Raw genomic sequence first — 23,099 nt, 5'->3', positions numbered from 1 at the left:
GCCACTGGAGCACTGGCGCAATCAGCGGTTGGTTTACACCTACCAAAACGGGTTGGTGACCGACGTGAGGGTGGACGAAGGGAACCAGCCCGACACTGTGGATTCCCTCAGAATCCGGAGAGATCAAGATAGATATCTTCGGAGGAAGAGGAATATTAACAGGAGGAAAAGACCAACTGCAGTGGTTGATCCTTGCACTGGTGGACAGGAAGTCGTCCACCTAGGACTTCCGTCTGACCCCCCTCAGTGGTCAGTGGTTAAAACTTCAGACGACCAGGAGTTTAAATTCGCCACCCATTTGAGCAGCCCGTTGATATCATTTGGGGTACTCAAACTAAAGAAAGGAATGAAAACGGGGGAACAGCAGCCTCCTCCTCAAAACATCAATTTTGTTGTGGCGAAGGGGGACCACATAGAAATGACGGTAAACAGAAGGAAGTTTACTCTTCAGAGACTAGACACCATAGTGGTGCCCGTTGGCAATTGTTACAGTATTTTCAACAAAGGCAAAACGGAGGCCGTTCTGAATTACACCACCTTCTCAGCTCCTCTCTTTGATCATCAGTACCTAGCACCCCACACTCACGATTAAAACTTTTGACGTCATGTAATGCCAGGATGTCATCATTTATTGAGGGCAAATATTCAATCAAATATGTCTTTTTTTTTATATTAGAAATATGATTTCTCTTTCAACAAATCACCCAAACATCAATCCGGAAAGAATATTCAGTGACTTTGATAACTTTTCCGTGCATTTTTTTAATGAATAGTGACTTTAAATTTTTTTGGATAATTTTAAGCATTTTATATGCTTCTTTTCAAGTCTCATTACAATACTTTACTTTATTTATTATGTTATATCAGAATATGTTTGAGCTAAGGGTTTCTCAAACTATGGGAGTGCTGAAAAGAGATTATGCTGCTGATTTAAGCTCCTCTAAACTGAGCAAAGTGACTCAACTCACTGGGTTCTCTGATCCACTTTATGCTGAAGGATATGTTCGTGTAAACCAATATGATATTGTTCTGGATGTGTTGATTGTCAACCAAACTTCTGATACTCTTCAAAACTGTACTCTAGAACTAGCTACATTAGGTAATTGCATTTTATTGTTTAGTTTTCCAATTTCAGTTTTCTTTTTGTTATTGTCTTTCTTGTACGTATAAGTAAGTAAGTGTGTATTTTTATCTATATTACAATATTTTTATATTACTGTAGTAAGATAGTCTAATTATTACTGTAACTCAACTTTTTGAATGAGGTCCTGAAACTTTTATTTATAATTTCATGCTAATGGCAATCTCTTAATTTTCACTCATTTAAACTTGATTTTTTTTCTTCTTTCTTGAAAAGGATGCTAAACTGTACAGTATTACTATTATTCTCATATTATGCTGTTCTGACGTTTTTTTCTTTAAATTTCATGTAAAATATTTTAAATTACTTAATTTTTTACTAATTTTAACTTTTTTTTCTAAAAAAAAAAAAAAAAAAAGGACTCAATCTTTTATAGCTCAAAAAAAAAAGGGGGTAACAATTTCTTGCTTCTCTGCAATTAATGTACAATAGACTTTGATCAGAACCAGTTCAGGGAAAGAAGGAATAGTTAATGATTTCTTATATGTTTGAAGACTGATTGTTTTTTTATTTGTATTGATTTGAATTTGTAAATGAATGGATTCAATGTAAGTGTGTTTATTCAAAGATATCTCATTCTTTTCACTCAATGATACCAGATCAAGGTGATGATAAGATTTATGTTTATAATTTTCTGTTAGAATTTTCAAAAAAAAAAGTATTTATTAGTGAGTGTTAAAGATCTTTAAGGGACCCCATGTTTAACTTAGGAGACAAAATTAATCTTATTTTTGACGTGGAAAAAAATCCAACAATGAAAAGAAATAAAATAAAATAGGCTAATGAAATAATGAGAATCATTATAAAAATATTTAAAAATTAAACAAATTAAATTCATTATCAATAATATTTTTTTCATCTACTTAAAAAAAAAAAACTGTTTTTGTTTTATTTTGATTTTTTAAACATTTTAGAAATCTGTTTACCATATTGTCTAAGTAGGAATTTGATTTTAAATATAAGTATGCTGTTTATTATTGTGATTTCACGCCATAAGGTTTGTAATAGTGTTTTGTGATAAAAAGATGTGATTAAAATATTTAAATCTAGTTAAATATGGAAAATTTGCTCTTTTTTTTACAGTAGTTCTGTAAAATTTAAATACTTTACTTCTTTCAATCATAATATTAAGATTATTTAAGTGTTAGTAAAATATAGCTTAACAAGTTAACAATATTATCGATTTATACATCTGCAACAAATTTATTAAAAATGTTCGTAAACAATATTAGAAGAAGTAACATTTTCTTTTTTTGTAGAAGTTCTTAATTGCCAGAATCTCATTTTATGGAATTTGTGTCGTTAAAGACTTGAATTAAAATGTTATTCACTTCAAATGTATTTTACTTAAGTTGTAGCTTTAAAATGGGAGGGTTTATTTAAAAAAAAAAATATATCTTTTTTGAAAATACTACATTTGATGATTTTATTTTATTGCAGGAGAACTTGTTGAAAAGCCATCACCAGTAATTCTTGCTCCTCATGATTTCTGTAACATCAAAGCAAGTGTTAAAGTTGCATCAACTGAAAATGGCATCATTTTTGGTAACATTGGTAAGTCATTTTTAACTATTCATAAACTAATTTAACTAATTTGACTATTGAATTATTTAATGTAAAATAATTAATTTATATTTTATATTATTTATTATTTATATTTTAACTATTAAGAAAGTGTCAACCATTTGGTTGTCAATATTATTTAATTTTTGTAAGAACAAGTTAGATATTAGTTTTAATTTGTTTGGTACTATATAATACCTAATAAATGTTTTTTTTTAATGATTTATTTGTGCCAAAAAATGTTTCTTTTTGATTCATTATATTAAAAATATTCGTAGAATTACTTATAAATTTTTTGAGACCCTTAAATTTGTCATGACTTATATTCGTTTTTCTATTATTACCCTTTTCTTAAGTCATAATCTTATGCTGTTAAAATCCAAATTTTCTCATGATTAACTTTAATAATGTGCCTTAAATTTTACTATAATTATAAAATATTGCTTTAATGTTATTTCTTTTTTTAAAGAAAAAGCATGATATTATATGATAATGATTTATACTCATAAATTAAATTAAATGTTGCGAAATTTATGCAAGGTCTGATTTGACCAAAATTTAATTCTAATTTGTTTATTCTAGTTCATTACCAGATTAATATATGATCTCTTTAACTCGCTAGCTGTTTTGACATTTTTATTATTACTCCTTTCAAATGTTTACTCCTTTTATTTTTATACAATTATTGTTCAGACCTTTCCCTCTTCACACCAAAAAACCGTGCCATAAAGAGTAATTTTTCTTCTATATAATTCAAAATAAGTAGCTGTTTTTGCTCATTAAAATAAGTTTTTGTTCTAAATGAAAAATTGATGAAGGTTTTCCACATGCTTGACCATTTGGTGGGATCAAAAAAATTAAGTTCTACTTGCAGAACTGCCAGTGTTTTCGACAGTATTAATTGATCAGATAAAAAAAAAGTTCCTTTTTTTCTTAAAGAAGGTCGTTAATACTTAAAGATCTGGTTAATAAAAAGCAATAAGCCACTTCTTTTTCAGCACGACAGCCCCTTGCAGGTTTAATAAGACACAACTTATAAAAATTTTAGAAATAATTATGTTCATCAAGATCTTGTATTCATTCTCCACAAGCAGTAAAAGGTTTTTCGAATTTTAAGCAAGTCAATGCAAATTCACTTTTTTTTTTATAAGCCACAAATATCTGTAGTATTTTTCAAAACCTAAATTAGATTTTCTTTTTAAAAACTATTCAACTATTATTTTTTTTTAAATGTTAAAATTTTGTCAAGAATTATGAGTGAGAGAAAAGCACTTTATTGATGGATGATTTTGTTCACAGACCAAAATATGGAAATTAATTTGGATAAACTTGATCATAATATTTTATTTTCCTCCAGTCAAAAAAATGTACCGATAACAATGAAAAACTGCTACACTATTGTTATACTTCAATAAATATATTCAAATTTATAACACATAAATAACTGAAGACTGAAAAATAATGAGTTATTTTGTTCAAATACTATGTCCAAGATACTTTTGCTTGATACACATTGTTATCAATTAAATTTCATAGAAATGAATGATTTAAAATATTTTTTGTCATAATTATTTCTGAAAAATAACAATGAGGCATTTCTAAAACTGTCCACAAGATATTAAATAAATGGATTAATGCCGATTATATTTGATATTAAGTGATAATTGGTTTCTTTCTTTCTAGAGGCTGATCCGTAAAACTATTTAACTTATCATGCTTGCGCTACAAGTATATCTTGCTACAGTATATCGAAAGGAAAAGATTGTCTCAGCATTGAAAGATTTAAGTAAAGATATCAGAATCAAGCTGGATTTTGGAGCTGTAAGTTTTCTTTCTTTTTAATAGAAATGTATATGTAAGTACTTAATTGAACATGAAATACTTATATTGCAAATTTTTGATTAATTTAGACTCTCCTACAAACAGGAAATGTTTATTTGAAAAAATGAAGACTCGATGATTGACTATGGAAGTGTGGTATGTAGGCTTAAAGCTCTTGCATAATGTTATTTTTTTAAATATAGATTTAAAACACTAAAATTCTTTTTTTCTTTCAAATTTTATTTCTGCAAATTTTTAAAATGTCGTGTAATTCTAGTATTTATTTTTTAATATAAAATTTTAGATTCATACTATATTTTCTGGTATGATTGAATTTTTCAATATATATATTTTTTCTTTAAATTAACACTCGTTTTAAATAATCGATTATGAATACAAATTTCGCAAAGTTTTCAGTCTTTAAATTTAAATACTTTTATATTTAAGAAAATTGAAGAAATTTTGGTTTGAAGTGATAAATTTCTACAAATAAAACATTCTGCTACCATACATAAAATTTAATTTAAAATAAGAATTCAATCAATGAATAAAAAAGATTTTTTTTTGCCTCCTCCACATTATTGTAATCTTTTTTTCAAAAGCATGCACTAGAAACATTTGGCCCAGGTATTCACGTATTTCTGTACTCCACTATTTGACCTTGATGTTGAAAGTCATTAGAACTCAAGAAATTTAATCTTTTGTTTCCATTTTTTCTTTTTCAAATCTAGAATTACAATTACTAAATTCCTTTGATATAATTTGGTACGAAAAATAGGTTATTTCTAGGATTATTATTAATAGAGGTTCAATTTTTTCGACTGAGGGAGATTCATTGCTCTCATTTTTTATTATGATTTTCAAACATTTTATTTCTTCATTAGTATAATTTTTAAAAGAAATTGAATCTGTACTGTGAATTGTACAGCTTTATCAGCATGAATTATTTTTATTTTATTTCCTTTTCTTTTTATCTCTTTTTTAAATTTTTTCTTCTTCGTAATTTTACATCAAAGTCACTGATAGCTGTTCTGATTTTAAATTATGTTTAAAGTTTGAATTATTTTCAGTTCTTTTAAAAAGCTAGGATCTTTAGAAATTTTTCTAGTACTCACTTTGATTGAAGGTAGAATCAGTTGGTCTATTCATGGTAAAAAAATAGCAAAAACATGAATGATACAAAAAAAAGAAAAAAAAAAGGTTTGAATCTTTGAAACAAATGTTGAAATTCAGAAAGTTGAAAAGAAATTGCGACTTACCAGAATAATGTCCATATAATACCAATATATTAGGATAGTTTCTGTAATAGTGTAAAAATTGATTTTATTTAGCAGAACAAAATTTGTCGCTAAACTAGGTTGTACACTTTAATCTCTAAACTATTCAATAATCAGCACGCTTAAAAAAAATTCTAATTTTTTTAAATAATTTTTTTTCCAATATGCTATTTTAATTTATTTTATTATTAAATATTTTTTAATATATATTACTTTTTTAAAGGGTAGTGTGTGTGTGTTTTCTTGATACTGGTTGAAACCTGTCTTAGTCATTACAAAATCATTGAAACATTACTTTAAAATTAGTTGATTATGATTGTTACAAATTTTAAATATACATTAGTATGATGGAATATTAAAAATTGAAACTTGTTTTTTTTAAGGTGTCAGTACCATAAAACGGTCTCAAACTTTACTTGTTCAGTACTTAACAAATAAAATTGAACTCTAAACTATTCAGACTTGTTCTGAGCAAAGCTATTCTAAAATTAAAACAAATATACTTATTATATATCATTTTTTATATATTATAACTATATGTTTTAATTTCTAATGTTTATAAATATATTATTTTTTGTAAATATTTGCCTTTATTATACTCGAGTACAGCAAGTTTTTATTTTGTCGTTTGCTCTTTTTAAGAGCCGTCTGGTACATGTATACTGTACCAAAAATTATCCTGTTTTATTTTATCAATTTATTTATTGATGTATTTATTTTTTATTTTATTTATTTATTTTTTCACATTTTATCTTAGTTTTCTCTTGGCTGAGCCTGAAAAATAAACAAAAATCCTTTTTTATAATAAGATAGCAAGATTTTGTTTATGGTTAATTTTTCATGTCAACTTAGTTGAGGTTAATAGCCTTCCTTGTGAAATCATCCTAATAAAACATATCCTGATAAATTTGAATATAGATTTACTACTTTTGAAAATTTTTTGTCTTTGATTTAGTGTTTATTTTGATTTAGTGTTCACATATGAACATTTCTCTTTTGTTAGATTTTATCAATTTAATGTATTAAAGAAGTCTACTCCTGACAATTTCAAGGAAGCCGATGTTAGTTTTGATTCCTGAAAATTTACAACCATTTATATCGTAAGTATGATCAATTATATCAATAGTTTTAATTGTAGCTGAAACTTTTATCATTTTAACATATCTTTTATTATAGGTTGTCTTTTTTGTGATTGTATAAAATGTTTTTTCATTAATTCTTATGTTTTGGAAAGAAACTGGGAACTTGATGAACTGTTTCTCTTGAAAATAAAACAGTCCTTAATTCTGATGCAAATCAGTTTGGTTTTGATAATGTAAAAACTAAAATAGAATTAGAAATAATAGGAATGAGTTTAGGAATAAAAATAAGCTTGTTAGATTTTCAACTCTTTTCCATTTTTTGATTAGTTTGTTCATTCTTTTAATTGATTCTTGCAATAGGAACAATTGTAAGATAAGTTCTTAGTAGAAGTTTCTTCGTAAAAGAAAGGCATTTAGACATTATAATTATAAGCCATAGATTTTCCAAAGCATTAATTTTTGCATCAATCTAATCCTCAGTATTGTTTCCATTTTGGTTTACGGTTCAATGTTTATTGTTTTTATAGTAAAAATAAGCTTCTCTTACAGTTTCAAATCTTTTATTTATTGGTTAGCTCATTGTTTTAATTGACTCTTGCAATCAAAACAATTGAAAGATTATGTTAATAAATTTAAGTGATTTTAAATATTAAAGTTATTTTTTTAAAAAGTAAGTACACTTTTTCCTAAAATTCACATTTAATTTCTCATAATTTTCTGTTTAAATTATAGATCTCATTTATAGATTTTAAATTATAGCTTTCATGTCTATCAATAAATAATTTTAGTTCACTTCTTTCGAAAAAAATTTATGTGCAGCTATTATTAATTTAAATATATTATATTATTAATTATATATATTATATTATTAATTTATATATATTATATTATTAGTTATATATATTATATTATTAATTTATATATATTATATTATTAATTATATATATTATATTATTAATTTATATATATTATATATTGTAGATTTGATGAAGTTTTTTTTTTCGTCCCATTTTGATAAATCTGTATGATAATTTAGTACCCTTTGCAACTCAAAATGACCTTTTGAGTTGCAAAGTGAAAGGTCATTTTGAGTTGCAGACTCAAAATGACCTTTTCTATGACGAAGCATCCTGCTTTTTTTATTCCTAGAGAGAACTCTACCAGTTTTACAACGGTAACATTTTTATGTAATAAATTCTTAAACATTTTAGATGTTATCAGAAAGTTTATTTCTCAAAGTTTTACGAAAATTATTGTAAACTGGTGAATTATAATATGAAATTTCAGTAATTTTTATAACACAGATCAAATTTTTTTGCACCACACTTGTGTGTCACCTTATGTTGGTCATAAAAAACATCTCTGTTTTTTTAATAGTTAATGTTTAATATTACTAACTGCTTATTCTTTTTCAGACTAGCCTCAACTATCTGATGTTTTATCGAGTTAATATTGATGATTCTTTGAAATCTCCATATGAGCAGTTGGATAGCAAGTAATATATTTCTTTTATTTCACTTTAATGCTTTTGTACAATATTTTGTTATCAATTATTAATATTTATTTAGTTAGGTATTTGCAAAACAATAATTAAAATAAGTGAAAATTTATTGAAAAAGTACAACATAATTTCATTTTTACTCATTGGTGACTTTGGTGACTATGTAATTCGTAAAAAATTTCTTGCCAAGTTCAGTTTTATTGAATTATATTCAAGGAAAACAGTTCTTAACACAGAAAAGCAAACTGGTTGTAAATCAAACTAAGTTAGTTTAGAGTCTACAGGTAAAAAGTTTCTCAAATGTTGTACCTCACATAGAAAAAAATTTTAATTGAGTAATATGAGGATTTCCAATTTTTGTAACAAAATGATTTGAAATAATTAAATTAATGATTTTTAAATCAATTTAGAAATGACACTTGTTCCCTTATAAATTTACTTTGATTTATAAATTAAGACTTCTGATATGATTTCTTTAAAAACTAAAATTAATCTACCAAATCTTATATAGCAAAATAAATTACAGTAAAAATCATAGAAATTAAAAATTACAGTATACCTCAAATTCGGCATGGTTAAAAGATGTCAGTATTCTAAATTTTGTTCTAAAATGCAAGAATATTAAAATTTAAAGAAATAAAATAATAAGGAAGAAAATAGTAAGGAAGTAAAATGGTAAGGAAATAAAATAATAAGGAAATAAAATAATAAGGAAATGAAGTTTTTATTTTGTAGAAGTTTCTCTCTTAATAGTAACAATTTTAAGTATTTTTGTACGGTTGTATAGGTTTGGTTATCAATTAGTTAATTTTAAATACTGTTGAATAAATCCATTTAATTTTATTCTTTGTTTATTATGTATTTTTTCAAATAAACTTCAATGTTTTTATTTTGGTAAAAACTGTAGTATTGTTATATTTTGCATTTAAGGAAACATTTTTCCTGTTATTTTTTATAGGGTCTCTGGATTACGTAGAGAAAGCGATGAGCTGTTTTTGAAAGAAAAAGTGCCACCTCTTTCACTAGAACTTGTGAACAATTTATGCCTTGACTCATTAATATGCAGGTTAATATTTTTTGGAAATATCATTTTATGCTTTCGTGCATTTGTCGACAGTGAAAAGAGATAATCCTCATTAGTTACTTAGAATAGTCTCAGTAAGGCATTTTAATTGTACTATTGACAGAAATTTTCAGTTTTTTACTACACTTTTTACTTTTAACACAAAACAAGTACTTGGTTTTGGTCCTCAAGGCATAATTGAAAGCCTTGCCATTTTGCAATTGAAAGATGATTCGCTATATACTAGTTTAAAAACTAAATAACTTGTATAAGAAAAAATGCTAATTGTTTTTTTCTAACTGATAGCAGTTTTTTTAAAAAGGAGATAAAAAATTATAGCTTTAAAATTCCAATGTCTAGAAATGCTAATTCAATTGTCTAAAATTTAAACACTTCTTTTTTTTAATTTAAAAAATGTTCTGTAGCCAAAACACTTGCAGTTCAAGAATTTACTTAAAAATCAAAGATGCAGAAATTCATTTAGACTTAAAGGAATAGAACTATTTTTCAAAAGAGAAAATTAAAATTTTTTTTCATTAACCTATAAACTGATACTATAAACCAAATGGTGTTTTACTGTGGCCTTTCAATGAAGGTTGTACTCCCCTAATCTAAATATTTTTTTTCACGTTATGTAATTTAATTATTGAAAACCAATTTCATGAAATAGCTTTCCAACACAAAAATATTTCATATTGATTGAATTTAAAATAGAAAAATTATCTAGCTGTATAATTTAAAAACAATTCTTTTTAACCAATTGCTTTTTTTGTGGCTTTTTAAAGAAAATTTGTCTTGTATTCTTTTAGTCTTGTGTGTATTCGAGATGAGCTTATGGTTACCACTCTAGATGGTCATTTTTGGCGGGTAAGATGGGATGCCAAATTAGAGGAGGATTACACTCCAATTTTATGCAATATTTCATTTCGCTTAGATCAGCTGCAATCTAGAGGTAAGTTTTCTTTGTAACAAGAATTCAAAAGATTCTTTTAGTGTGCAAAGCATATTTATTCATTACCTTGTGCTCAATATACACTGAATTTTAGTCGGTTGACTTATAGAAGCTAAACAAATCAGTGGTTGTCCAAAGAAAAATTAGAGAGGTAAAGAAGCATAAGTGAGGTCTTGTGCTCTTTTAAAGAGTAAAAAGGCTGAAAGAAGAACCTTTAGTTGAAATTTATTAAAGAGAGATAAAGTACAACCACCCAAAAAGAAGAAAAAAATTTAAAATAGGATCCTGGAGATCCTTAGAAAATTATATGAATTTTTAAAATTTGCGTGTTGTAATAATATTAACTAATAACTAATAATATTTGAGTTAAAAAAATTATGTGAAAATGGTTAAGCAACAATAAAAAGCATGTTCAGAAATCAATGTGGATTCAAATTCCAAATTCCCGTGTCATAATAGTCACTTGTCATTGTATTAAAAGCATCAGCATTAAAAAAGCTATGTGGAACAATGATAACTTCAGAATATGGTGTGAATGTACAATAGAGTTGTTGAAAACTGTGCTCGTCAAAAAGGGATAACTCAAATTTGAAATTTGCTTATATTAAAATTTTAAGAATTGTTTTTTTTAGCCATTACTATGTGTTTCAACAAACACATGGTAATGGCTAAAAGAACATTATATAACCTACTGAAAAAATTATCAACAAGCAACTTAGATTTTTATGATGTAGTCGAGGTGAATCAAGCATATCAAAAAGAAATAACTCAAATTTAAAAAATTTTTGTGTTGTAGTAACCTCAAAATTTAAAAAATTATGTTGAAATGGTCGAAAACGATAAAAAATTATTCGTATTTACGATGAAATCGTTGTGTAAGAAGTGCATTTAAAATGTGTTGAATAAATTTGAAATCCTTTTTTTTAATAAGATTGTATTGAAGACATTGGAAATTTAAAAATAAAAAAATATGAGAAACGACGGGAATTCACTTAGAACTGTTAAAAATCAAACATGTAAAAAATTAATAACTCAAATTTGCATATTTTCGTAACATGGTAAACATAATGGAATTCAATAAGAAAATAAGACAGATTTAGGAGGAAATTGCCTCTAATGAGGTGCGTCAAAAGTGCTAATTCAAATTAAAAAACTTTTTTGTCATAATAAAGTCAATTAAAAATATTGGAATTTGATGAAAAAAGAAAATATGTGGAAGTGGCTGAAAAAACGATCGTAAGTGCTGCAAAATCGGAAACGGTGGAATTGTTTAAAACTAAACGCTTAAAAAATGACTAATATTCAAAATCTGTGTGCTTTGTAATACTGTATTAAAAATATTGAAATCTGAAAAATTATGTAGAAATGCCTAAAAATGAGCGAAAAACCATATGGATTTTGAAAAAATTGGTGGAGATAGACCTTTTTAGTTAATTTTTTATTTTTTATTTATCAGGCAGGTAATCATAATTGAAGGTATTATTCAAAGTGCTAATAGGCGATGTTTTCTGCAAGAAACAATTATTTTTCTGTCTGATTCGAAGAAATGGAAAATTTAGTTTAAATGAACAAAAGGGTAGATATTTAATTTGAATAAAGCTTAATGTTCTAACATAGGAAATTCAAAATAACAAACTTTTTGTAGAAGCAGAAAGTGATTAATGAGCAGATTAATTTGAAAAACAAATAGTGTGGATACTAAGTTAAATGAAACTTAATATTTCTCTTAACCTTTATTAAAAATGATGAAATCATAGCAGAGAGGCAATAAAAAAACACTTAATCAAAGTTAAAGACTTTATCCAAAGAGTTAACAGTTGTTGTTTTCAACAAAAAGCAAGTATTTTAGTGTAAATGAAGAAAAGAGAGTAGTTGTTGCTCCAGGGATAGAGTTTACTTCCCAATAATGTGACACAGGTACGAATACAAAGATAAATGGTACCAAAATTTTAATAATTGTCTTAAAATTTTGTAACTTTTTTTTTATTTAAAAAACTAAATGTTTATAATTTTTTATTTATTTGATTAGCAAATATTATATAGCATATGAAAATTTTGGCTTTTCATTCATTATTTTCATGCTGTGCTGTGAAAATAATGAATTATGGCATGGAACGAAATGTTAAGAATATTCAATTTTTAAATTCTTTTTTTTCTGTGAGTGTCATACTTTTTCTTCTACTTTTATCCAACTTCAGTTGTCAGTCATTTAAAAAAGTTGTTCAATCAAGGTTTTATTTTATTTATTTGCAATAGTATAGGGCAAAGAAAGGGAACATTTTTACTGTGAGAGGCCCCATTTAAATTAGGCATAGGTAAAAGAGTTGATGTCATGAGTTGATAAGCACATATTTTAAAATTGAATGCGACTTTTTTTGAAATTATTATAGTTTTAGTTTAGTTTATCACTTTACATAGAAATTATGCAAAAAACATTAAGTCATTTCTTGAAATAAAATTTACAGTAAAAAATAATCTTTTAATAAATAGCTACGTATGTTTGTGTATATTGCTACAAGCATATACAGATAAATACATACCACCAACATGAGAGTTGCTATTAGTTAGGAAAATAGTTACTGCCTGTCACTCAGAACATCACAGTGTTAGTGTATTTTAGAGCCGTGACCGAAAAGATTTTCTGTTGTTGGCAAATTGGAAAGTGTGCCACAATAATTTCAGACTGAAAAATTGCTAGAACTACACCACAACTAATTCATGTCATGCTCAACAGATGGTAGCACATTATTTATTTCTATTAATTTTCAAACTGTTATAATCTATATAATTAAATATCAATTAATAAAAGAGTCACACAAGAAACTCATGGAGGCCTTCGTTTCTCCACCTTTTGTATAATGTGTAGCACCTTTAAGTTCCTTACCATTTGACGATGTCATTTTACGAGCTATAACTACTGACTTACCACAGTTTTAAAATTCATGTATGTGTTCAATTAAAACAATATAAATCATGTTAATGTTTAATTATTTTGTGCAAACATTGTTCAAATTTTTGCATTGAAAATTGAGATGTTATCGTTTTTTTAATTAGTTACTTATTAAATTCTTTGCATTTTATTAATTTTTTAATGTTTTGTTATGAATATATATCATAAATCTTACTTTAATTTTACCATCCTCCATTTAAGGATCCAAATTTCATGATGCACAAATCCATATAAAAAATATGGAATATTCTTCCATCATTGGAGGGTTTTCAGTTGTACTATCAAATGGTCATCCTGTTCTATTACTGCTACTACATTGAAGTTTGAGCCTCATGTATGTAATGATTCCTTTTTGTTGTGTAAATTATTAAAAGTGTATGTACACATAAAAATTTATTGTATAAAATGTTTTGATAGTATTAAGTAAGAAAAAATATTTTCTTCACCTTACATTTATATGTTAATTTTAAGTTTTGAAAGTTCATAGCTCTTTCCTGGAGCAAAATTATATCTAATCTTTAAAACAAAACTTTTGACAGTTGCAAATGTTTTGTGAGTATTGCCAAATATAAACGACTCTCATTAATTAAACCATTACCATTATTTTTAATGACCAATAATTTTCTTTCTTGCACACTAAATTCTCAAAAAGAAGTCTTAATTAGTTGTATATAAAATTATGTTTGCATGCTTACTTAATGAAACAGAAATTGTTTACAAGAAAGAAGAAATGTTGCAAAGAAATGTGAATAAATTGTATACTTAAATTGTAATTTATATTACAATTTATTTCAAGCATAATTTGTGCTGTGACATACATCATAGTTTTGTGCATTTCTGTTTTAGGAACCTAGAGTAAATAAGCAAAATTAGTATTTTTATTTAATTTATGTAAAACTTTAATGTATTTTTTTCTGATGTACATATATTCAAATAACTAATGATAAAAACAATATAGCTTAAAGAGGTTTTATCAATTGAATGCCTTTATTAAACCCCCAACATTTTTGTCTTGGGTAGAATATTTTTTTCAGTGGCAGTGAATTAAAACAGAAGTATTTAAAATAGAATATTTATAAAACTTTTGAGAATAAAAAACAAAAGACATAAAATACGGAAATTCTGAAGTAGTCAAAGAATATGCTTTTATTTATGATATTCATTCAATCACACGTTTTTATAAATTCAAGAAAAATTTTATTGTTTTGAGTTTTTAAATTTGTTATCAATATAAAGCTTTTTTTATCTAATTATTTTTGAAATATGATATGGTTTTAAGTAGATTTTTCCAGCAATTATTATTTATGATAGGAGTTAAGTTTTTTTTTCTTAGTAACTATTTTGTATTTCTTGCAGCAAGTTTTTGGAATCTTTGCTAATGATGTTCAGAATGCTACTTGTACAGCTGTGAATCATAGGTTTCGACTCATTGTTTATGGGCAAACAAAGTATGCCTAATTTTTTTTAAATTATCTGCACTATCGATAGTGTTTTGTATTTTTATTGCTAAGTTTATTTATTATTGAGTTCAGAGTTATTAATGATTTTTTTTTGAAATTTGAAATAACTGTTGTAACTTTTCTCATAAATTTCCTTGTGAGAATGAAATACGTGAGCCTTTGTATGGCTGTTTCTTTTCATCTTTTGCAAGAGCAAAATTATATCATTGCTAGTTTTTTTTAATATATCAATTGTTTTTTTAACCTTTGCCTGTAATCTGTCAATTGTTGTATGACAAGCAGGACAATATAATAAAGAAAAATTAAAACAATATTCAAAGGAATTGTCAGTGCCATAAAATAGAAAATTATTGAGAATATTAGAGCATATACTGAGGTTCTCTTCAGTCATAGACATGTAGTGGTTGCAAAGAAAGCAGGTTTTTGTATAAACCAGTTCCATTTTATACTGATATGATGGTTTTGCGAGATCTATTATTTATTAAAAGATCCTGAAAAAAAAACAAAATATATTCTGTCATGACTTAAATTGTTTTATTTGAATAAAAGGAATTACAATCTTATAAAAATTTTACTTGAATATCTTGTTAGAAAATTAGATTAAGGGCTATTTCTAGTTCTAAACAAATGAATAGAAATGATATTATTATGCAAATCTGTGACAGTTTTTTTCCTTGTACAAATATTTGTTTTTTGTTTAAAAGGGAATAAATTAATAGACAGGAAAATAAATTTGATCTTTAATGTATGCTTGTCGTTCCTTTCATTTCCCAGTTCATGGAAAATCTAACTAATCATCACCACTTAATCATCGAATACTTTATCTCGAATTCCTTTATTTAATTAAATGTCATTAAACTATTTTTACCTAAAGATTGTAGTTAATTTTTTTATTAAATAGTGTTTGTTTTGATCGTTGTTTCCCTTAGAAGCATATTATCCTTAAAATTCTATTTTATGGACTTGTTGAGATTGTGAAAATACTCAACCATTATATTACAATTCTTATAACAATGTGATTATCCATACTTCTTAATTTTTTGTTATCTAAAATTTTTTTAAACTATGCTTTTTTTAATTATATGCTTTTTTAATACAATTTCAGTGCTCAAGGGATCATTTTCTGCACTGACGATTTAACAGGTGCTCTACAATCCACACATCAATTAGTATTATCCAGTAAAGATTTTCCTGGTAAACTAATCATTCTTATTATCTGTAATTTAAGTTTTTCGCACCTTTATTGGTTCTGTTTGTTTGCTTTAATGAAAGGTTTCTAATGTATATAACTAGATGCTGAAACAGCTGCTGGAGCCGTATCAAATTTGAAATGGACTCATGATGGAGGAGCTCTTGCTATGACATGGGAAAAAGGTGGCTTTGCAATTTGGAATGTGTTTGGTGCCTTACTGATGTGTAGTCTTGGTTGGGATTATGGGTAATTGATATTTCGAACATAATAATAAATAATTGCCTAATACTTACTGTAATTTATGGTATTAATTAATGTAATTAAAATTGGAGATGAAGGAAATTTTACTGTTGGAACAGTAATCTCAGGGTATATATCAGTATTTTAGTCTGTGTAAAATTACCTTATACATTGGTCTCATTTTAATCCTTATAGTTATCTCAAACTAGCCTCAAAGTACGTCTCAAGTTTTTAATTTTTATTAAACTGTACTTTATTTTAAAATGTTTTCTATTCTCTTAAAATTGATTAACTTATGGTTCTTTTTATTGATGATATAATCCATAAATGACAATTTTTTTTATTTTATCCATGGTTAAATAAATAAAATGATAAAACTAAAGTAAAAGTTTTTTTTTGTATTATTACTGATTAGCCTGTATAAGTTGCTGTAATAAATTTATGTCTAATTCTGAAAATTGCATTTTCTGAAAAATAGTATAGTAGTTTTCTTTTTGTAGAAATGCTGTGACCTATCTATATCTAAAAGTTAAATTATCACAATGTTTTGCGTGATTGTGGTGCAGTGTATACTGTGATTTTATTTTTTCTATAAGCTTCCCATGAGAAGATCCACTATTGATTTATTCAAAATTAATATTTCAGAAAATATTAATCAAAAGTATTATTCTAAAATCCCAAACTTATATTAAATATTTTGCTTCGAAATTGGTATTCCCATTTTTAACTATTTTTAAATTTATTTTTTATTAAAATATGGCATGATATGTTTTTAAATGAAAATAAGCTGTCCGGCATCATTATCTACGTGTGAGGTAATTAATACTAATTGGTTACTTTTTCTCCCTTGCTTTTATCTATATTTTTTTGAAAATATTTTATTTTCGAATTGCCAAAAAATTAGAAAATAACTTCTTTTTCCTTCACATTTTGATTCAGTTTCTTTAGTCACTTTTTTAAAAATTAATATTTAATTCATTTATCAATTCTGATTATATTATTATTTTTGACTGAAAATAATATTTGAGTTTTGATAAATATTTACAGTCATATAATAATAGAAATCGTGATAGTTTCCCTCTGCCATAATTTGTTTTTGGTGCTTAAAATGGATTATTTTTTCAATAACGAAGTGATGTTTTTTTGCTTATACAGCGTTTACTATATATACATAACTATAAATACATTGTAATTTAATGCAAAATCCGTTTTAATATGGAGCTTTAAATACAGGATTAAAAGAAGGCATTTAATATATTACTCTGTTTTATTAATCAGATTAAAAATTCATATTTGGAATTGTATAAATAACAAACAAAGCATGCTTTTTATTTTTATAGGTCTGCTGATGTGATGAAAAATGTTTCCCTTCTAATATCTATGGTAAGTGGACTTTAATAATGTAATTATTTTTAATAAGTTTCTTTTTTTGTTTGATTTAGGATTTTATGAAACCATTCCTTTGTAATTTTATTAAGAGGGAAGGATCTGGAATAAAAAACAAATAATATATTCTTTCCCTTCTAGAAAAACTTTTAACTTACCATTTCTAACTTATAAGATAATGTTTTGAAAAGTCTTATGCACTATTATTATATTCCATTTTTTTATAGAGTATGCAGTATGCATGCAGTTAAAAATAACAATATAAAAACATTTTTAATAATGAAGTATCGATCTTTCTTAAAAGTAAACATCCTTTTTTAAATTGCTAAATCATTGTTATTTTAATTTATCACCAGAAACATCTTTAAATATATGAAACCTTTTGTGCATAAAGGAAAGTACTAATAAAATTAAACTAGAGAAAATACATTTTAGAAATCTCACATTTATAATATTCCTTATCACATTTATACATTTTATTGCTTTTAACTTCCCATAATAATATATAATTCTTTACTATCAAAAGGAAAAGTTTCCATTAAATTCTCACAACTTAATACGGATTTCAAAGTTCTTATAGATCTTTATTATTTTTTTATAAGTAGACTTAATATTATTTTACGTAAAAATAGGCAGATAAGAATATGCTTCCTTATCTAGAGTAATGGTAATAATGGATATTTTATTATTTCCGAAAAAAAAGCTAAAAATAAAATTTATTGGTTACCAGTTTTTACTCTTTTCCATCTTGATATATATGAACTTTCAGCCCTGTAGATAACAAGATGTTTTTCAGCTAACTAAGTTTCAACCAGATATAAGATTTTGAATTTAATTAAACAGTATTATGTTTTCGAAATATAATTGAATATGCTTTTGAAAATAAAGGCTTAAAAACACAAATTTTTTGAATTTTTATTTATCAAAAATTATTTAAATATTGGCCATTAGCAGTATCTGTTACAGAAGTCTCTTTTTTTATTCTTATTGTAAATAGAATTTAAATCAAACTAATGCTATTTGCTTTTGTAACATTAGCGAGTTTGTATGAAAACTATAATTGTGAGCATCATGAATTTCGATATATATTTTGTTAAAATGTTAGATATGTTGTTTAAAATTTTTTAATGGTAAAAGAAGGATATTATTTGAATAATTTGAAATTTGTGTTATACGTTTTTTTATTTTTTTTAATAATAAATTTTTTTTGAGCAATGTTTCACACTTTTTTAAAACAAAATTTTAAATTTTCCTAGCATTAATGCTGATTTTTTTCAATAAGTTATTTAAGTATAGTTTACAAAAGTAATAAAGTAAAAAAAAAAAAAACAATAAGCTATTTATTTTACTGGGAAAAAAATTTCACGTTAGATTTTCATAGAAAATAAGGATTTAGTTGGAAAAAATGCATTTTATTGTACTTAAGCTAAAAAACTAATGGTATTTTGTCCTCATTTCCCTGTAATAATATTCATTTAGAAGTTATAAATTTTATAGCTTGCAAATCTTTCAAATTGTTATTATAAAATTTCAAATAATATTGTAATTTTTTTGAATTTTACTGATTATTAATTTTTTTACAGGAGTGGGAACCTGATGGTTATCAATTATGGGCATTATCAATAAAGCAACTTAATTTAAAGAAGAAAATCAGCCACTTCCTACTGTAAAATACCCTAAAATCGATGTAGTTATTTTTCAGTTTGTGAAAAGTGTTAATGCTGGAAAACTGTTAATGCTGGAATGGTTCGTATACTTGATTTTTATAAAATTTAAGTGATAACTTGTAAATTATGTATTTTCTGCAGTATAGCTTGGATCCATGTATAAATCAAATCCAAATTTTAAATATTAAATGGTGGGTTTTGTATGTATCGGATAAATAAGTAAAATGACACAAAGATTTTTTGTATTGAAACCTTTTTTATAAAATAAATTTATACATAAAAACAATATGAAACTCTATGAACATAAGTCAATTTTTTCTATTTCACTCTCTATTAATTATGTTCGTTTTTCTGATGAACTCTTGATGTTCTGTTTGTTTAAAGAGTTTAAATGAGACATGACTGTCATGTTACTTTCTTATGTTTGTGTTTATCTTATAGAATAGGTTACACTTTTATTCTGTGCATCACAGATTTTTCAAAATTCTGTATGTGTCTTACTTCCTGAATGACATTGCAAGTTCAGGGTACAAAAAGTGAACTTATGCACCAGAAAAGGCTGTGTATAAATTATATGAAACTCAGGAAGAAAACTCTTTTTTTTAAAAAAAAAAAATTCTTTTTTCCTCCCCCCCCTCCCCCCCTTCAATTTGCATTTTTTCTAAAGCTATCCTGTCTCAAGTAATTATTCACAGAGAATTTAGAACTGACAATTAAATCAACATTTTTAGTTTATATGCGGCTCATAATTTTTTTCTCATTTTGTTTAGTGAATAATCAAAATCTTTCTCTTGTATAAAATTGAAATGAATTAAAAAAATGGTTTTAAAAAAAATGAATGATGTTGCTCAGACTGATTCTTGCAAATTTCTAAGAAAAATAAAAGTTCTTACTTAGTTAAAAGTTTAATGTAAGCTTGAATTTTTCTAAACCTACATTTTTATATAAAATATAATATTTGATTTTTCTAAAAGGGAAAATTTTGTTGTAGACTGTTCGTGAACATGCTTTTTTGCAAGCTGAAGACAGATTATAGATCAGTGCTGGCGCTGATATTATACATAATAAACCAGTATCACATGATTGCAAGTTAGAACAAGAATCTGTTGGAATCTCTCGTGAGCAGATGCTGGCTGGTAATAAGCAATGGATAATCATTCCTGTAAGTACATATTTATTGTAATAACAATGCAATGTGTTATGTTTTGTGATATGTCTATTTTTGCCCAATGGGGATGCAAAAATTTGAATGAAGCTGAATTATTACACAGCTAAAACTTTTCTTGGTTACCGTATTTTTCGTCGCAAGCGCGCATATCGATAAAAATGAAATTTTTAAAAAAAGTCATAGTAAGCGTGGCAATGGCGCTAAACCGCGCATATCTGCATCCTTTTAGAAGAGACCTTTAAATTACCATTTAATCTGTTTAATAAAAAATTTATTTTTTTTATGCATTTCATAATAAAGTAAAGTTTTAATTTCTAAATTATAATAAAAAATTTCTTTTTCAGCAAAAAAAAAGCAACAAAAAAGGTTTTCTCTTTCAGCAAAAAAAAAAAAAAAAAAGAAAACGATATATAATATAAAGTTGTTCTTACCAGTTGGCACTGCGCAAAAAAACAGAGAAGAACAGCAATATTTATATGTTCAGTAGCTGAACTGATTGAAATCCGTAAAATAATGTAATAAGAAAAATAAAAGAAAGACTGTTTTTCGACTGTTTATAAAAATAGAAGTCACAACACAAGCGTGTTCGAAACCAATGCATTTTAAAGAAATCATTTCAAAATATAATTTTCAAATTTTTATAACCACTGTTTAGAAAAATTGCAAATTAAACTAATGTCATTTTAGTGAAAGATTAAATTATTACTGTAATTTAAATATCAGGTAATACGTAATAAGTGAAAAAATATAATAAATAAAAGGAATTAATTTATTTTTAAACTAACATTATTTTAAAGCAAAATCTTAATTAAAAAGAGTTAAGAAAATTGCTATGAATTATTGCCAACTATTATTTTTCATTTAAATATTGTTAATAAATTAGAATTAAACGTAAAGTAATACGTAAAATAATGCTGTTTATGAATAAAAATAATAAATAATTCGAAAATATCTAGAATACCTAACAATTAGCTGCTGCATTCGAATCCGGGACGACCTATCGTTATTCAGGTTCTTAACCACTAAGCCACAGCACGTCAAGTACGCTTAAATTTAACACCAAAATAAAGCGCTCCTGAATTTTCAAGCATATTGTTTTCATAACTTGTCCGGCTTGCATACGCAATTAATTTTGGGAGTTCATATTCTTAAAATTTTCTACTATTATATGAAGTTTCATTCCAAAGTAAAATTTACCACGCCATGCTTTCCTTTTGTTATTAATTATTGAAAATTCGATACGAATAAATACCCAGGATTTTCTATAATTAAATTCGTTATTTTTTGTTAATGAGAAAGAAACTCACGCAGCCTCTTTGGGCAAAATTGAAGATTATAAACTTGTTCTGTAGTAATAACTGGCAGTTTTAATTTAATTTTTTTACTAAAATAAACTAATATTTCTACTAAATTTCAACTAAATTCAATGAAATAAACTAGCCGTCACATAAAAGCAAAATTCTGTGATGAAAATACATAAAACAATAATTTATTAGGCATAATAGTTAATAACTTTTGTGGTGGAAAATTAGCTTAATTTGAATGAGTTTTATAGAAAAACTTTGTTTTATAAAAAAATAAAAAATACGAGGCAATTTAGCATAAACATATATTTAATTTAATAATATTTATTTTTAATAATAAAATTTTTTAAATTTTTGCTCTGATTTCATGTATCCTATCATATATCTAGCTTTTAAATATCGGTCAACAGTAAAATCACCGATTCCGTTAGCATGGATACAAATAAGATATCGTTATTTGATATCGGCCCAATTATATTAATTCCGCTGAAATATTGTTATCTGAAATACGTTATCGGCACTTTATAAGAAGTCTTGCATTGAACCGAATCTGATACAACCAATACCATGCCAATAAAATGCCGATATAAGACGGTCCGATGACCGACAGTTGCCGATATCACCAACAACGGGCCGCAAAGTTAACGACCTAATGTGTTTGCTGGGAGTATGTGAAGAATTGAGTATATTTTATTTGATCTGTATCTATTTTGCCATTATTACATAGTTTGTAACTCTCATTATTCCTTAAAGAGACTTTTTCTATTTAATGGTATTGCTTAAAAAATTTAGATATCTCCCTATTTTTTTAAAAGTATTAAATTTTTCTAAAAGAATTTTTTTTCTTCATATTTAGCAAAATTCTTTAAGAAAGAAATAAAAAATATTTTGCACAAAATAAGTTAACTGCAAGTAAATTTTTCACCATTTAAAATGTATTTAAGTAATAATTTTTAAAATTAATTATGTATTGATAACATTGTTTTAATTTCAATTCAAAATTTTTATTTTAAAGTTTGGATACTTTTCAGTTGCCCAGGTGCAAGTAAAAAGTCACCAAAAAATAGACCTCTGTCAACTTTTTATTTTATTTTATTTAATTTTTCAAACAGATAGAAATTAAATAGAATAAAAAAAGCAAAATAAAAAATTTCGAATTGCCTTGTGCCCGGCTGACCAAAAAGTAATAAATTTTATTTTAAAAATGATACTATGACAAACATTTCTTATTAGAATGGGAAATGTATTAAAAAAATGAAATTCCTTGTATAATTTCACTAATGAAACGCTTATAGTGAAAAAATATGCTCTGAAAATTCCTTATATTTATCA

The 23,099-nt window shown here is 25.6% G+C and overlaps 2 protein-coding genes and 1 pseudogene across 3 annotated transcripts in view; all 3 read left to right on the top strand.

Moving 5' to 3' along the window:
• The first annotated feature begins 765 nt into the window (after positions 1 to 765).
• On the top strand, positions 766 to 4,681 carry LOC147806819 (coatomer subunit beta-like). Its single transcript, XM_087168643.1, has 4 exons — positions 766 to 1,099; positions 2,582 to 2,695; positions 4,388 to 4,525; positions 4,615 to 4,681. Exons 1-3 carry the CDS (start codon positions 766 to 768, stop codon positions 4,399 to 4,401), a joined length of 462 nt encoding a protein of 153 aa, XP_087024769.1. The 3' UTR covers positions 4,402 to 4,525; positions 4,615 to 4,681.
• Positions 4,682 to 6,804: 2,123 nt separating this feature from the next.
• On the top strand, positions 6,805 to 10,432 carry LOC147806818 (guanine nucleotide exchange factor subunit Rich-like). Its single transcript, XM_087168642.1, has 4 exons — positions 6,805 to 6,902; positions 8,300 to 8,379; positions 9,344 to 9,451; positions 10,258 to 10,432. Exons 2-4 carry the CDS (start codon positions 8,318 to 8,320, stop codon positions 10,415 to 10,417), a joined length of 330 nt encoding a protein of 109 aa, XP_087024768.1. The 5' UTR covers positions 6,805 to 6,902; positions 8,300 to 8,317; the 3' UTR covers positions 10,418 to 10,432.
• A 5,736-nt stretch (positions 10,433 to 16,168) lies between these two features.
• Positions 16,169 to 23,099, top strand: part of LOC147806817 (afadin-like) — a 29,601-nt pseudogene continuing 22,670 nt past the window's right edge. The window contains exons 1-3 of the transcript XR_015435735.1: positions 16,169 to 16,248; positions 17,583 to 17,625; positions 19,212 to 19,227. The product of XR_015435735.1 is annotated as an afadin-like (transcript). The remainder of the gene's footprint in view (positions 16,249 to 17,582; positions 17,626 to 19,211; positions 19,228 to 23,099) is intronic.

Source organism: Parasteatoda tepidariorum, chromosome 7 (assembly GCF_982258835.1).
Source record: "Parasteatoda tepidariorum strain Cologne lab strain chromosome 7, Ptep-v5.0, whole genome shotgun sequence".
Classification (NCBI taxonomy): domain Eukaryota; kingdom Metazoa; phylum Arthropoda; class Arachnida; order Araneae; family Theridiidae; genus Parasteatoda; species Parasteatoda tepidariorum.
This window is presented reverse-complemented; position numbering and strand designations above follow the sequence as displayed.